We start from the raw sequence: 16,976 nt of genomic DNA on the forward strand, positions 1-16,976 counted from the left end.
GGAGCAACTTTTAATGAAACAACGAGCCATCATGGAAAAGGATTTAGCTAGTGCAAGCAATGTTTCTAACATTGATTCTGAATTGCTATTGGACATGTTTCACCAACTAATTGCTTAAGCACTCCATAGGTAGCACTTGGTTCTAATAGATTGGAAGAAATTATGAATGCAACCTTATATTCACCTTACATGCCAAGTCAGACATTAATTGATCAAGATGATTATAGACAAGTACTAAGGGGGATAGAAGAGAAGGAGCATGCAAGGAATGTTGGCATTGTGTTCAGAGTTTGAAAAATATGGTTAGAGTTTATGGTATCTAGACCATGCAATACCATTATGCTTTTTGTTAACACCATGCTTATCAACATATATGTGTTTTGATGTTATGAATTTGATAATACGAAAATACATGTTAGTTTGGTATTTTGATCGTAACTGCTTCGTTGGTACTAGGGTATGCCATTTCCTTTTTGATGACCAAGTTCAAGAGGGATGAAATTAGTTGTTTTGAAAGTAGATCCCAAATGATTGTATATTTAGTTACCAGTGACTTAATATTTTGGGAGGTTTAATCCTTCATATGTGTAAATTGTAATGAAAATTATGAAATCAAAGCTAATATGTTTTGAAATGTTTACTCTACTGGAAGAAATTACAATGAAAGTCAATATCTTTATTTAATTGTTTATTGAATTATATTGAAATTACAATAAAGACCATACATCAATAAAGACAAATATTTTTATTGATTAATTATTGAAAAATGAAAAGTAAGAAATATACAAATGAACATTGTAATTCTTTTTAATAAATCTAATACACAAACATAGTTTCAATTTGTTGTTTTTGATGGGCCTCATTGTACTTAAATGCTATTGAGAATCCAAACGCGTAATGATAAAAATACGCCAACTAGTTAAATAAGTAATAAAATATTATAAACTAAAGTTGATTTGATGGATGATGGGGCCCACTGTATCTTTAGATGTTGTTGAGAGTCAGTGAGTGTTTGTCACGAATGTTGTTAAAATGGTGAGAATAGGTTCTAGTTACAGCTTCATATGTAGCGAAGCCCAAAATTGTAACTGCATCATTATTATTGCTTTTACTCACCAAAAAAATGTGACTAATGATGCCAATAGTCACCATGTCACGCTTTGGACCCGGGTTCGGTGGAAACCCCGTGTCCGATGATTAAGAAAATAAAAAGTAAAATAAAATAAAAAGAAAGTCGAAATAGGGTTTAAAATAAACTTCTCTTATAAAAATAGATCCAAAATCTTACAACTTTACAATAAATAAAGCTCTATCATTCTCATCTAATTCAGCCTTAACTGGTTTATTCCTTTTCTTGCTCACTAATTCATCTGAAAAATTAAATAGAGTGAGGGGTGAGCAACCACAGCTCAGTAAGGACATGAGACCTTACCATAGTAGATTGATATAACTAAATTAAGTGACATGCAATCACACAGCCAAATATCATCTTAATATTAATGCATGGATGAATGCTCTTCACCTACTCCCATTATTTCATATAACTGGACAGGAAGACCTGCACGTCCCATACCATGCGTATACTACTTGGTCCCGAATGCCCATTTATATGAACTAACACCCATTTCAATCATCCCATAATTCCCCTTTTGTTAGTCATCTTGTCTAACTTCCTTTCGCCAGTCCTGAATCACCCAATAAAAATCATGTGCACTGTGGGATCCCTGAGACTGGTACCTGCCAAGAGTTAGACTCAACTACACAAAAGATCCTTCCCATTTCCCTCTTTTCCAACAACTTCGACCAATTACCATGACATGATATAATTATGCCAACATTATTTAAATAGTTCACAATACGTAAATATCCTATACAAGAACATTATACAATATCGCACATAATATAGAGCCCACAAAATTTAATTAGATCAATCCCCGTAAAGGTCCCCAAGAAACCTCTACCTTGATACCAAAGCTTTTGCTAAAACTATAAGGTGTTTCCCAATTTTCCATTGCATTCACAAACTCAGTCTCCACTCTTTTTCTTACTTCTCTGTATCACTATTTCTTTCTCGTTTCCTTTGTTTGCACTACTTGTGCAACTTAATGTCCTATATATATACAAGGAACAAGTTGGCAGGAAGTGATTTCCTATTGGATGGTTTATTGGCGGTTGATACAAACTTACTGTCCAAGTAATAGTTATCAATGTAGTTGCAGATAAGGAAGAATGTTTTTGTGACTCTTCCAATCCCTCTAATACTATTCTTATCTTCTTGGTGAGTTGATAACCTTGATACTTAACAGGTTTTGTACTTTGACACGTATTAACAAGAACTATTTTAAAACATATACATATATATCATAGGATAAGCATATATGTAATACACATATTTATATATATATATAATAATAATAAGATGATATATATATAATAAAATAATATATGTAATAAGATAGTATTATTATAATAATATAATTGTTTGGGCCAAAAATTGACACATCCAGCCCAAGGCCCATCAGAACAAACAAAGCTGATTTGGGCCTCACAGGCCCAACATAATATGAAGAGGAGTCCGCACTTAAGAGGGAACAATCCCACATGGCAGCCTCTGGGATAAAAGTCAGCAATGGCGGAAGTCAAGAGGATGAAAAGTCGCAAAGGCGACCTCTGGGATGAAAAAGTCAGCAATAGCAATCGCCATAGAAGAAGTGGATCAAGGGTTCGTGACATCAAGAAGAATCAAGATTAAATCCCCCTTATATATGTATATACAGAGATTTTTTCCTGTCCTTACAGAGAAGGTAATCCTCCCAAGATAGATAAGCAAGTTACAATCTCGAGAGAGGATAAGCGGAAGCTGCCCACAAGGGACTGAAAAGCAGAAGTGATCACCTATCCGAGAGCCTATCGCAGAAGGTGAAGAAGAAGAGGAAAAGGGGAAAATATCTTTGCCGCCCAATAAAAAAACACAATCACCCTACTCCAGAGAAGAAAGCAGTTTTTCTATAAATACAAGAAGGAGTGAACAGGGTAGAGGACACTCAAAAAACCAAAAAATCAATCAAAAACAAAAACTCAAAATGACTTCAAAACACTGAAGCAACCAAAGCTCATTGAGCCAAGACACAAACAAACAACTCAACCAGAAGCTCACTTGAATTCCAAGTGAAAACCAGCTTTAGATTAGAATTCCCAAGGTTCGGACTTAGAAAATAAGTCATTCAAATTTCACAGTGCAGTCTCTAGCCCACTAAAGTCCTCGAGAACGACCACTTCGCCCAAAAAGCCGCATTCGACTCGGAAGCTTCACAAAAGCTTAAAGTACATTGAAGCTCGCCAGAATCAACCTTTGGTATCGATTTAAAGTTGAAACTTAGCAATCGAGTTGTCAACATTCCGATCCGGCCGGACATTTCCATCCGGCCGGGCGGTTCGATCGGCCGGACATTTCCATCCGAGCGAGCCTCCCATCCAGCAGAATGGAGTTCCAATTGTATCTTCATCTCTCTAGCATGAGTATTTATTGTTATAGTTTTGTAAAAGGCGTTACGCCTAAAAAAGCGATTTAAATTCCATCGATTACGCTAAAAGCGATTTAAATTCCATCATTACGCTTAAAAGCAGTTTAAATTTCATCGATTCACAAAGCAGTTTAAATTCCATCAACCATTTTGGCCAGAACAGCCTGTTTATACTGAGATAAATTGTTAAAGTCCTCACCCGTCTGAGGCAAGAAAAGAACTTACTTGGGAGATATTCCTCACCCAAATTCACAATCGTTTGTTTGCAGAAATCAGTAACTTGGGGCGCAAGTTATCTACTCCAAACTAAGTCTGCTAGAATTTTTATTGCTAGCAGTGGCACGCCGCACACCAAAGAAAGCTGACTTGTCGACCAGTTTATGGTTCTCAAGGCAGTGGAGAACTTTGCCCTTCCATCACAGGAGTGAACGCAAAACGGGCAAACAATTTGGCACGCCAGTGGGACTTCTCAGTATACATTGTTCTTTACCAGTCCATGAATACTGGAAGCTCTAGCCAGAACCCACACCACGACATGGAAATAAACCAAGTGGCCCTCAGGGAAGGATTGGAATCAGAGGAAAGTGATGCCCGGCATTCAAGACATGGCAAAGCCAGAAGCGGGAGGTCGGGGCCAGGCTCGGAATGATGAACGTCTGAGGACTCGTGGTTACGACGGAGGTCACAACACAAAGGAGCCAAGAGACCTAGATAATATGACACCATGATGCAATGGCAGTCAACGAGCAATTCAGGAAGGATCGGAGGTCGCCATGGCCATTCCCAATCCTAATGAGGTGGTCCAAAGAACTAGACCTTCCCTATGGTCCCCACCGAGATTGGCATGGCCATGTCAAGAGAATCCTCTCGGTGCCGCGGTAGCGAGGATGGCGTAACGGGAGAAATCCAGTGAACACAGGAGTGGTTGTTCTCGCCAAGAAGCGTATGGCCCCAATACGCCGAAGTTCTGCGCCAGACAAGTCCCGCAGAATCAGCCGGAACCACGGCTTGTTCCGCACAAGCGGCACCACAAGATCTCCTATGGCAGTGCTGAACAGCAGCAATATTACCTACAGGCCCGGAAGGATGGACTCTAATCCATTCCCTCCACCGCAAGAGGAATGAGAGGCGATGGGAAATTATCCTTATGCCAATAACGCATGAAGCAGGCAGGGGGCAAACTGAGGCACCACCAAAGACCTGGAAGAGCGGAGGAGCACAGGGAAGAAGTTCGCCTAGACCATATAGGGCGAACCACGATTTGCTCGGCCAAAGCAGGATTTGCTCGGCGAGCAGGGACAAAACCTCCTCCCGTTAATGCTCTAAATGACGTGGGGGCATTGCAGAGGATGATCAGGGAAATGATGGAGCCTGAAGCCGAGGGGGAAAGGCCCACCTATAGGAAGCCATATCCACCTTATATCGATCAGATACCCTTGTCCCCAGGTTTTAAAGTACCAAACTTCACTTTATTCAATGGAGAGGATCCTCATGCTTCATCAGTTGAGCATGTAGGCAGATTTTCTACCCAATGCATAGCCATAGAGAATAACCCACTGTTAAAGCTAAGACTTTTTGGGAACTCTCTCTCTGGACAAGCTTTCACTTGGTACACTAACCTGCCAGCAAATTCTATTCAGACTTGGGAGCAAATGGAGAGCGTCTTCCATGACTACTATTACAGGATTCAGCCAGAAGTCACCATCAGTGACCTTTGCTCTCAAAGAGTGAAGATGAACCTGCCCAAGACTTTATAAACAGGTTCAGGAAGCTCAAAATGAAGTGCCGCATCCCCATCGAAGAAAGACACTTCATCCAAATGGCTCAGGCTGCCCTCAAAATTTCTCTGAGGAAAAGATTTGATGGGATGTTGTTTGAGATCTGGCAGAATCGCGGATAAAGCCAAGTACGAGGAATTGCTCAGGGAGGAACAGCAGAAGAGGAACTCTTCCAAAGGCACGTGTTACAAATCCCCTTCTTCCTCAATACATATGATTGAAGTGGAGTCAGAAGAAGATGCAGAGGAATCGGAGGGTAGAGAGGTTGCTGTTGCGTGAAATGGCAAGATTAAAGCACCCCATCAGTTGTAAAACCCTTACAAAGCCTCCAAGGGATCAAAAGCCGCCACCATTCACAGGAGGGTTCGTTCCAAACAAACCCATGCAGAACAAGGTGTATTCTTTCGATCTGACCAAAGTAGATGCTTTGTTTGATGAAATGTTGCTACAGAAAGCAATAGAGATGCCTCACAGAATGCCCAAACCAGAAGAACTCAAGGGCAGACAGTATTGCAGATGGCACAATTCTTGGAATCATTCTACCAATAGTTGTGTTGTTTTCAGAGATGTTATACAGGAAGGAATAACAGCAGGAAGGCTGAAGCTAGCAGAAAAGCCTCCATCCGTCACCACAGATCCTTTTCCCCCGCCACAAGTTAATATGGTCAACCTAAATTGGCGAGCGAAAGAGGGACGAAGCACTCTGAGGTGACTCGGTAGAAGCGAGAATAGTTTCAAAAGAAACTATGGAAAGACCAAAAGCAACCATTTCACCGGAATAGTGCTCTGCGGCAGTGCAAGTGTGAGTGGTGAGCTGAGGTAACCTCGAAAAGCAGGATCGCCCACTCCAAGTGTTTTTGACCGGATTGGAACCACGCCCGAGATAAGGCAGACAGAGAAACTACCTAGGCCTGTCCAATCCCAAAAAAAGATTGACTAGGCAGCCCAAGGAAGAAAAATCAATAAGGTTGCCCAGTGATAAACCTTTGGCAGCCATCATTGAAGGCGGTGGTATTCGGGAAAAGTGGCAGCCAACAATGGGTGAGCCGAGAACCCAAAGGAGGAGGTTCAGAGATAGATCGCACATTCCTCAATAACGAGAAAACGCAGTGCTTCAAGAGGCCAATTCGCCCAAAAAGGGAAAGAGCAGAGATATTTCCCAGCATGAACAAGCGCCTCTCAACCACGAGAAGTTGGAAAGAGCAGAATCCTCGAAGAAACCTTCTATCCATTCTGCCTCCGCCTCAGAAAATCTACTTAAAACTCCCCGACCGGAGAAAAAACCGATCCTATTCCAGAAGAAGGGCAAGTAGACTGGGTTGAGGAGTATGAAGAGGAGCAGCTGGATTATGAACCATCTGCAGATGACCAGAATGCGCTCCTCGGAAGAAGAACTAGGAGAATGGACGGAGGAGTATGAGGGAGAACAGATGGATTATGACGGAGAATTGGATGCGAAACCGAGGCCTTGGTGCGGGAATTGGAGGACTTGTTAAGTGCTGACCTAGGCATCAATATGGTGTTCATTCGCCGAGAAAAGTTCGGCGTAGAAGGACAGAGAGCACTCGGATGGAGACGTATTTTCCCAAGAAAGTTTTGAGTGCAGGTTGGCGAAGCGAAGAGGGCGAGCGAAGCAGGTCCCGGGACAGAAGTATGAACAACCCACAAGTTGGCTACAGATCAGCTTTGCTTCTCCAAACCAACCAAAGAAATGGCAAACCACCTCAGACCCTTGTTTATAACAGCAAACTTTGGGGGTGTTCCTATTCCCAAAACTATGGTAGATGGAGGTGCAGCCATCAACCTTCTCGCCTCATGAATCTTTGAGTAAAATGGGCAGAACAGAAAGGGACTTAATTCCAACCCGCCTGACCGTCACCAATTTCGCAGGAGGCATCACCAAAACCCTTGGGATCCTAGATGTGGATGTTGTAGTAGGAAGCAAGAAGCTGAAGGTTGCATTTTTGTGGTAGAAACTACCTCTACCACTTACAATGCATTGCTTGGCAGAGACTGGATTCACCAGAGTCTATGTGTTCCTTCCACTCTTCATCAACAGTTAGCTTTATGGAATGAAGAAGGCTACATGGAGATAATAGAGGCCGATCCACGGCCATTTCTACCTTCTGCCATGTGTTGTGAGGCAAGGTATTATCATGATGACCTTGGTCCTTTCACCTTCTTTGGAGTCAACCAGAACGGCCGCCCCCATGGTGTCACGGCCCAGAGGCTCATTGAAGAAGGTCTAACCAATTCCTTGGAGGATTGGAACAGACCTTTTGTTCTAAATTTCCATAGCACTAATGTCTAGTCCCAATCAACAAGAAAAGGATCGAGCTGCAACAATCCGGTCCATTACAAAAAGATTGTTGATATACTGGGAGGAAAGAAAGTTTTTTGAGCAGAATTCAGCCATCAATATGGCAGAATTCACTCATGAAAGCACGGAAAGCCAGGAGGAAGAAGAACTACAGGAGGAAGTGCTAGATTTTGCACCAGCCGCACTGGATGACTCTCTGCCAGAGGTAGAAGATCCTTTGCAGGAAATAAACTTAGGAACAGGGGAGGATTCAAGGCCTACCTTTATCAGCGCACTATTGAAAGAGCCACTTAAGAAGGAACTCGTTGCACTTCTGCAAGAGTTCAAAGATTGTTTTGCTTGGCATTATCATGAGATGCCAGGATTAGACAGGGAATTGGTAGAACACAAGCTGCCAATCAAAGAGGGATACTTACCGGTCAAGCAGGCCAGAAGAAGGATGTCCATGGACACTCAAAAAACCAAAAAATCAATCAAAAACAAAAACTCAAAATGACTTCAAAACACTAAAGCAACCAAAGCTCATTGAGCCAAGACACAAACAAACAACTCAACCAGAAGCTCACTTGAATTCCAAGTGAAAACCAGCTTTAGATTAGAATTCCCAAGGTTCAGACTTAGAAAATAAGTCATTCAAATTTCACAGTGCAGTCTCTAGCCCACTAAAGTCCTCGAGAACATACGCCCAAAAAGCGCGATTCACCCACTCAGAAGCTTCACAAAAGCTTAAAGTACATTGAAGCTCTGCAGAATCAACCTTTAGTATCGATTTAAAGTTGAAACTTAGCAATCAGAGTTGTCAACATTCCAGTCCCGGACATTTCGATCCAGCCGGGAAATTCGATCGGCCGGACATTTCCGTCGGCCGAGCGAGCCTCCCATCTAGGCGAAATGGAGTTCCAATTGTATCTTCATCTCTCTAGCATGAGTATTTATTGTTATAGTTTTGTAAAAGCGTTCGCTTAAAAAGCGATTTAAATTCCATCGATTACGCTGAAGCAGTTTAAATTCCATCGATTACGCTTAAAACAATTTAAATTCCATCGATTCTGCAAACAGTTTAAATTCCATCAACCATTTTGGCGAACAGCACTGTTTATATCTTGAGATAAATTGTTAAAGTCCTCACCCGTCTGAGGCAAGAAAAGAACTTACTTGGGAGATATTCCTCACCCAAATTCACAATCGTTTGTTTGCAGAAATCAAGTAACTTGGGGCGCAAGTTATCTACTCCAAACTAAGTCTGCTAGAATTTTTATTGCTAGCAAAGATGGCACGCAAGACACCAAAGAAAGGTGACTTGTCGACCAGTTTATGGTTCTCAAGGCAGTGGGGAACTTTGCCCTTCCATCACAGGAGTGAACGCAAAACGGGCAAACAATAATAATTAATATAAAAGTATAACAACAATATTTACATATACGTACCAAGATAATTACACATACTAATATATATTTAACTAAGATAATTATGTATTAAAAATACAGAGTTTCACACACCAATAAAAAGGTAACAATTGTTGATTTTTTTTGTAGTGGATATTAAATAAAGTTCCATACGATGTGGACTTTACAAGAGTTGACTTTCAGCATTCAATTTAATTCTTATTTTGAGCCTTCATTTTGTGAGATAATTTATATACGTATATTGGTTGAGGTTGAGATTGATTTATTATTTTCATTTATCTTGTTCTAGACCACCCACTTGATTTCTCTCCTTTTTTGCTGCCTCCATGAAAAAGTTGAACTTTCATACATGTGGGTGAGAGAGTGACAAATCATATGATTTGGTAATTAGTATTGTCTATCTTCTAAGTCACCGTTTAAAAATTCTCTCTCTAAAAAACTCAACCAAACTGAAATTTATTTACTCATCTAATTTTTATCAACTAAATAGACGAACATAGTGTTTTGATTAAGCATTGAATTATCATAGTATTAATCAAATGACTTAAACGATTTTCAATTTAATCGATTTTCCTTTTTCAAGAATGGTCCTTGAAGAACAACCTCATAAATGAATGATTTCGTTTATCGTCCAACATTGCAAATTGGAGAGGAAGATAAAGAAGGTAGAAAGAAAAGGTCACCCTAGCATACCCCTTTCACACATATAAGACTAAACAAATCCTAGAACTTCTTACCCCACATATAACTGGTAAGGAAAACGATCCATGAAAGTTCAAAACTCATCACTGCGTACGTGGGTAAGGGGTGATGATCACGCATCCCCTTGCGTCATCGTTGGCCTATATAGTCCACAACACTAAGGCGTCTCTCTTAAAACACAAAAACCCAAAAAGCATAATTTTCTTGCCTCAAACTACCATTCTCTTTCAAAAACTCTCACAGCCCTTCTTCCTAGCGACATACATATTAATTTGGAACCATTCAAAATCATGAGCTCTGAAAATATTGGTGCAAATGGAAATGGGAACTGCTTGGGTTGGGCTGCAACAGACGAATCTGGAATTTTATCGCCTTACAAGTTTAGCCGAAGGTATACTATTGAACTGATCATGACTTTTGGGTTGCATGTGGCTAGGCTAGCTAAATTGTTTTTTGATAATTTGTTGTTGAACTAGCTAGGTTGAGTTGATTTAAATTGTTCAGGTCTCTTCAAAACGATGATGTTTCCGTAAAGATTACACACTGCGGAATTTGTTATGCTGATGTGCTTTTTCCAAGGAACAAGCATGGAAATGCAAAGTATCCAATGGTGCCCGGGTATGTATAGTGATTTGTTACCAGGGCATTTTTTTCACGATAATTACCGTTAAATGAATGTGATTTAATCTACCTGCTAAACGAATCTAAAAAATTAGCGGTTATTAATCTAAAAAATGTTCTCAATTGATTGTGCAACAGACATGAGATTGCTGGCATTGTGCAAGAAGTTGGTTCCAATGTTCATGGCTTCAAAGTCGGTGACCATGTCGGAATAGGAACTTATGTTAATTCATGCAGAAACTGTGACTATTGTGGTGATGGTCTTGAAGTTTTTTGTGAAAAGGGAGCAGTTTTTACTTATAACAATGTTGATGAGGATGGCACAATTACACAAGGAGGGTTTTCCAGTTACATTGTTGCTCATCAAGGGCAAGTTTTCTCCGCTTTCCTTTTGAAACATGCAGAATTGGTGTCCGGATTTCTAAATGTCTACATAATTGGTTGTTTTTGTTTTTGTTTTTTGGTTCGAACAAAATTAGTTGCTTGATTAGCAGATGGAAGATGTAAAATTTTGTTCTTGAATTTATAGGTACTGCTTCCGGATACCAGATGGCTATCCGTTGGCCTCAGCAGCTCCTCTGCTTTGTGCTGGCATCACTGTTTACACTCCGATGATGCGCCACAAGATGAACCAGCCCGGAAAATCTCTAGGGGTGATTGGACTTGGTGGCCTTGGTCACTTGGCAGTGAAATTTGGGAAGGCTTTTGGGCTAAATGTGACCGTTTTCAGCACGAGCACATCGAAGAAAGAAGAAGCTCTAACTCTGCTTGGTGCAGACAATTTCGTGGTCTCATCCGACCTAGAGCAGATGACGGTACAGATACATAATGCTTGTTCCAGCATTGATCTGTGCCATTAATACTTCTTCAGTACAAAATCAATGGCACAGATTTTGTTTGTTGTATCAAAAGTTGTGCATGACACATCGTTCTAAAGCTCCACATGTTTCCCTGATTTTACCATTTATGCAGGCCCTGGCTAAGTCACTTGACTTCATTATTGACACAGCATCTGGTGATCATCCATTTGATCCATACATGTCCCTGTTGAAGACTGCTGGTGTTCTTGTCTTGGTTGGGGCTCCAAGTGAAGTCAAATTGAGTCCTCTAAGCCTGATTGGGGGTAAGTTTAGCAATTTCAATACTCAAAGAGTTTTTATTCATCCTAGGCTACAAAATTTGCCAGTTTAATGAACCAGATTCGACTGACCATTTGTCAGGTATGAAGTCGATTTCTGGTAGCGCAACGGGCGGTACGAAGCAGACGCAGGAAATGCTAGACTTCTGTGCTGCTCACAAGATATATCCAAACATAGAAATAGTCCCAATTCAGTATGTAAATGAAGCTCTTGAGAGGCTGATAAAGAGAGATGTGAAGTACCGTTTTGTGATAGATGTCGAAAGCTCCCTGAAATGATAAGAAAAAGTGAGATTTCTCTTCCAATGCCTTGATCAGTTGTTATAGAGACTGAAGAAGCTTGAGAAGGCTGTATACTGAGATTTGCAATAACATGTAACAGGGTTTGTATTTTGGGCTTTTTGAACTTCTGCATTATGTGAGTGGTCAGTGGTTAGAACTTAGAAGGATTAAATGAATAAACTACTATGTGATTTGGAATTTTGAGCACTCACAATTTCTTCTTACATTTGAGCTTTTCATTATTTGTGCAGCATTTTGATATTGTTTGAGATTGGTTTATTTTCTTATTTTGTTTTCAGTCAAGGAATTATCAAGTTTGGGATGTTCTGTCCAACTTGCATATGAAGCCCAATACATTACATGGGCTTTTTCCTTTGAATGATCTTTTTTTAAATAAACATGTTATGATACTATACTACTAGGATCTTAAAAAAATAACATTCTTTTTAAATACAGGCGAGAGCTTAAAGTATAAAGGAGATGAGGTTTCTTACACATAGACTACTAAGATGCTATAATACTTAAAAACGTTTCTGACAACGTTTGAAAGATAAAAAAACAAGTAAAAGACACGAATGACTTTAGACTTCTGCTCTCTCTTAGAAACTATTTCAACTCTCTCTTTATGATGAGATTAGAGTTAGAGAACATGTTTAACGAGAGCTAGGTCTTAAGCTTATATAGGTCTAGGTCAAGTTATCTCTATTCATCACCAAGGGCCGATTTGACTAACACTCTAAGCTTGTCAAGCAACAGTTCACACAAAATGAAATAAATAGGATCCTTTTAATTGGCTTCAAAACTTTCCTTATTTTACAAAGTTTTGGACCCCAACTCTTATAAAACTTGATATAACTTTAATATAGGAATATAACAAAATAACCTACTGCTACTGGCTATTTTGATTTGATTCCGATCCTATCCCTTCTGGTGGTTCAACAACCCCACCTGGCCACCTGTAGATAAAGACCATCATATTTTCACGTAGCCTTTTGCCACCACACGCACGGGTTGAGGAGGAGAGATCCTGCAGCCCACGGGTAATGATTCTCTCATCTTTCTGGGACCACATGGCTTGCACGTGCAATCACCACTTTATAGCACTTGATCTAGTGCCACCTTTTTGCTCCCTGCTAATTAAACTCTATTAATTAAGATAATAGTTCATTAGTTTTCTGGACGGTTTGCCTATTAAAAATATATATATATATTTGCAGCTTAATTATATAGTGAAAAATAATTGTTTTGAAGGTAAATAATTCTTCAGACCATAAAAAAAAAAGGTAAATAATTATCATCCTCATCGAACTTTACCTCATGAATTATTTTTTCAACCAATTTAGTACTTAAACTTATATAAATAGCCAATTTAAGATTTAGTGTCAAGTTTTTAAAACTCTATTCAATTTGCCATTAATTGTAAGGACATATTTGTCATCGTACAAGGTAAAGTATAAAACTCAGAAAATGTAAAAACTGAAGAATAAAAAAAATCCATGAAAGAAGTGAAGGTTGGGTGCGTCTGGGTACATAAAGAAATGAGAGAGAGAGAGAGAGAGAGAGAGGCTCATAGTCAAGGCAGTGACAGAGCCAGAAATTCTATCAGGAGATTGAACTTTAAATAACTTTATAATTACAATAAACTTAATTTTTATAGAAAAATATATTTAAGAATTCATTATAAATGAAAATATAGTTTTTATAGGAAAACAAATTTCAATATCGCAAATTTAATATCTTAAGTAAGCATAACCTAAATTCTATCAACGTAAAGATAATGAAAGAGTAAACAAAGAAAATGAGAAAATCAAATAAAATGCATGGCACACACATGTAAATGACATATGAAGATATGAAAATAAATATAGATTATATTCATATTCATTGTAGACAATTGACATTTACAAAAAGGGTTAATAAACAGATAACACCTATAAAATAACTTGAATAACATACATAAATTTAAAGTTTTTAAAATGTTGAGAAGAGTCAAGTGACCCTGTGGGCTTTAACTGGCTCAGCCAATGGTCAGAGATAGAAGAAGAACTAATGATTATGGTGGAGGTGTGGGCTTGCGGGTATAGCATTCACCGCGAGCGTCGTCTAGAGGATTGCAGATCTAAGCTCTAAGATGTCAAATTAGATCTGCTGGTCTGATCTCATTCGTGTCGGTTTCTTAGATTCTCTTCCAAATGTCTTGGATTTGTGGGTCAGAGATTTCTTAGATTGAAATCCATGGCATAGATCTTACATACACAGAGATTAGAGTATCCGAAAAAGACATACTTGTGTTTTTGCTTTTATTTTGTTTCATTTGTATTTTAAAGATTAAAAAAAAATGTACTCATTTGCTCTATATGTGACATTTTGACAGAAAATTAGATGATGAAATTCAAAAAATTTAACGGTAAGAGTGAAATTAGTTATTTATAATGAGTTTTAGGACTAAATTAACTGAAAAATAATTCAAGAGTTAAGTTAGATTAGTGTCATAGTTCAAAGGATAAAACGGCTAAAAATCCTTTTTCTTTTTTGACCCGAGAGGCTTTTGTTTGTAATTGAATTTTCCGTATACAAAAAAATATTGACCTTGTTGAAATTTGGTCAAGTGAGTGATGCTCATGGAGAAACATAAAGAAGTTCCATGCTTGTGAAAATTCAAGGAAGATTATTCTCATTAGCTTTATTTATGTGTCTGTCGAACATTAAAATGCCAACTTATATAGTATGTTGCAGGATCTCAAGTTTGACAAACAAATATTATAAGAAAATAGATATTATCTCTAATTATACGTAACAATTTCGTATTAAAAGTCCTTGATGTGTATGAATCTCACAATCCACAACAACTTACAATCTTCTATCCGCAGTCGCCGACACGGGTGAATATAACTTAGCCTAGCATCAGCATGAGATCATATGTCAATGAGCAGGGGAGTTTCAAGTCCTACCAAAATTCGGTCAATCTTTTCTAGTCAAGAGTCAAAAATGAGACAGAAAGGAAGAGAATAGAGTCAAAACGTTCAAAGAAAAAAGAATGAAATCAAATGCATGCTTTGGTCCAACTGACATACCCTCGTGCCATCTCGAGTCTCGTGAAGAGAAAAAGAGAGATGAAATCACACTATTTCCACCATAATAATTTGTCGTCTTTTTCCCCCCCTTTTTGCGACTGTTTTATTCAACTTGTGTTCTCTCAAGTACGATCTTGAAAGTTAAATTATAAACCACTTATTTTTAAAAATAAAGTAAAAGAATATCCTCAAAGCATTTGACATGGACTTAACCTAAAAATGACAACTTTAATATTTATTCAATTATGTTGGAAAATATCTCAAATACTTTGACTTCCCCTCACTTCATTGATTAGATTATATATATAATATGGAATTAGTCAAATAATTTTATTCGAGAGATGCCCTTTATTCATAGATCATGCAAAAATCAGATAAATTAAAAATAATTAAAGTATCTAATTGCAAGCAATAAAATCGATGAAACATGATGTTTTAAAAAAAAGACTAAAATAACAATTTAATTGAGTGATCAAATGATTTCGGATTGAAGTAATTTTTTGCAGAGATAATTTTTTGAAAGAATATTTAAAAATTAAACGGATTTAAATCATTGAAAAATAATATGTGATAAGTCATACAAAGAATATGCCGCAAATAAATTTATCTAATTGTATCGTTGGTATGCAATGCAAAATCAGTCAAACACACTATTTGGGGATTATGTGTCGATCTTTTTGGTGCCCACTAGAAGAAAAAAATTTGATATAGAAAGAAGGAAAATGGTCCCTAAAAGAAGAAATAATACAATTGAGGAACCCAAGAAGCATATATTGCAATCTGTGCTTTGACTCAGTGGAATCATCCCAACATAATAAAATCTTATTGTTTTTTTTTTGGCCTGATATTGTCTTTTTTTTCTCTCTTCCTCTTTGGATTTGGATCCACACGCAATTGCATGCCACAAGCAAGTTGAGCCACGGCTTGCCCAAACCATATGGTCCATATCTAAAGTTAGAGGAATGCTAGCAACCTTCTTTCTAATATTTTCCATTTTTCACTTATGTCTTTCTTCTTACACTTAAAACAATGTCATGAATATATTATATAAGCTAACTTTTGCTTTCCAAGTTTACCCTTATTAAATGTATTCAATTTATCAAAAAAAATTCACAACTTTCTTACCATCTTATTAAATTTTTTTTAACGTCAATTATTTTTTTTTATAAAGAAAATGTTTGTCTAAAAAAAGAAGAAGAGGAAATGTCCTTTTTTTTTAAAATTTAAAAAAGTCTAAACTTGACGTTAAAAAAAAGGAACATTTCCTCTTTTTTTTAAAAGCGGAGATTTTCTTAAATTAAAAAAATTTGACGTTAAAAAAAAGAATTAAGATGGTTAGAAAGTTGTGAAATTTTTTGGGATAAATTGAATACATTTAATAAGGGTAAATTTGGAAAGTAAAAGTTAGCTTGTATAATATATTAATGATATTGTTTTAAGTGTAAGGAGAATGACACATGTTAAGCAAAAAATGGAGAAGGTCCAAAGGAGAAGGTTAGAGAGAAGGTTGTTAGCATTCCCCCTAAAGTTAAATCTTCATCCACCGTCAGCATTTATTATTTTATTTATTATTTATTTATTATTTATTACGATTGCCCTAACATAATTACATTGCAAGGCCAATAAAATGGCTTTGCGTAAATGAATAATAAGCAAAAATATAATAATTATAGGGTAAGCAACAAAGTTACAAATTAGGTTACGCTAATCCCAACGGATTAAAATGCAGGAATAAGAGAAAAATAAAATATCAAAAAACAATCCATCATATTTGACCAAGACACAAGAACATGTTAGAATTAATTTGTTAATTGTTGTACTTTTCTTGCCTGGAATATATCTAGGGATTAATTTTTCTAATTGTACGTTTTGGTTTTAGTTTTCTTAGTTTTCTCGTGTTTAGTTCAGGCCGCGAATCTTTTTAAGATTGTCCTATCGTTCCTCACTTTCAGTTGAGTTTCAGACGGTTTCATTCTATCCATTGTATACTCTTATAATGTTTAATAAAACATAAACGCAGTAAGTTTAGCTTTATAATAATAAAACTTAGAACTTGAAAGATCGAAAAAGGTTCTTCCAATAGGGTGTCCATGTGCATGGATAAGTTTCTCAAAATCTAGCTACTTCCATG

General features: G+C 37.7%; 1 protein-coding gene across 1 annotated transcript; it reads left to right on the plus strand.

Annotated features, from left to right (window-relative positions):
- Positions 1 to 9,894: 9,894 nt before the first annotated feature.
- On the plus strand, positions 9,895 to 11,995 carry LOC103329119 (putative cinnamyl alcohol dehydrogenase 1). The gene is made up of 6 exons (XM_008231548.2): positions 9,895 to 10,121; positions 10,235 to 10,348; positions 10,490 to 10,720; positions 10,881 to 11,166; positions 11,324 to 11,474; positions 11,572 to 11,995. Exons 1-6 carry the CDS (start codon positions 10,021 to 10,023, stop codon positions 11,766 to 11,768), a joined length of 1,080 nt encoding a protein of 359 aa, XP_008229770.1. The 5' UTR covers positions 9,895 to 10,020; the 3' UTR covers positions 11,769 to 11,995.
- The last annotated feature ends 4,981 nt before the right edge of the window (positions 11,996 to 16,976 follow it).

This window comes from Prunus mume, linkage group LG4 (assembly GCF_029339155.1).
Source record: "Prunus mume cultivar Tortuosa linkage group LG4, ASM2933915v1, whole genome shotgun sequence".
Taxonomy (NCBI): domain Eukaryota; kingdom Viridiplantae; phylum Streptophyta; class Magnoliopsida; order Rosales; family Rosaceae; genus Prunus; species Prunus mume.

Excerpts from the sequence above, each read along its gene's own strand:
- LOC103329119 (XM_008231548.2), top strand. The coding sequence starts at position 10,021 with ATGAGCTCTGAAAATATTGGTGCAAATGGAAATGGGAACTGCTTGGGT. Across the intron at positions 10,349-10,489 it reads AAGTATCCAATGGTGCCCGG|ACATGAGATTGCTGGCATTG; the intron begins GTATGTATAGTG and ends ATTGTGCAACAG. Across the intron at positions 11,167-11,323 it reads CCGACCTAGAGCAGATGACG|GCCCTGGCTAAGTCACTTGA; the intron begins GTACAGATACAT and ends CCATTTATGCAG.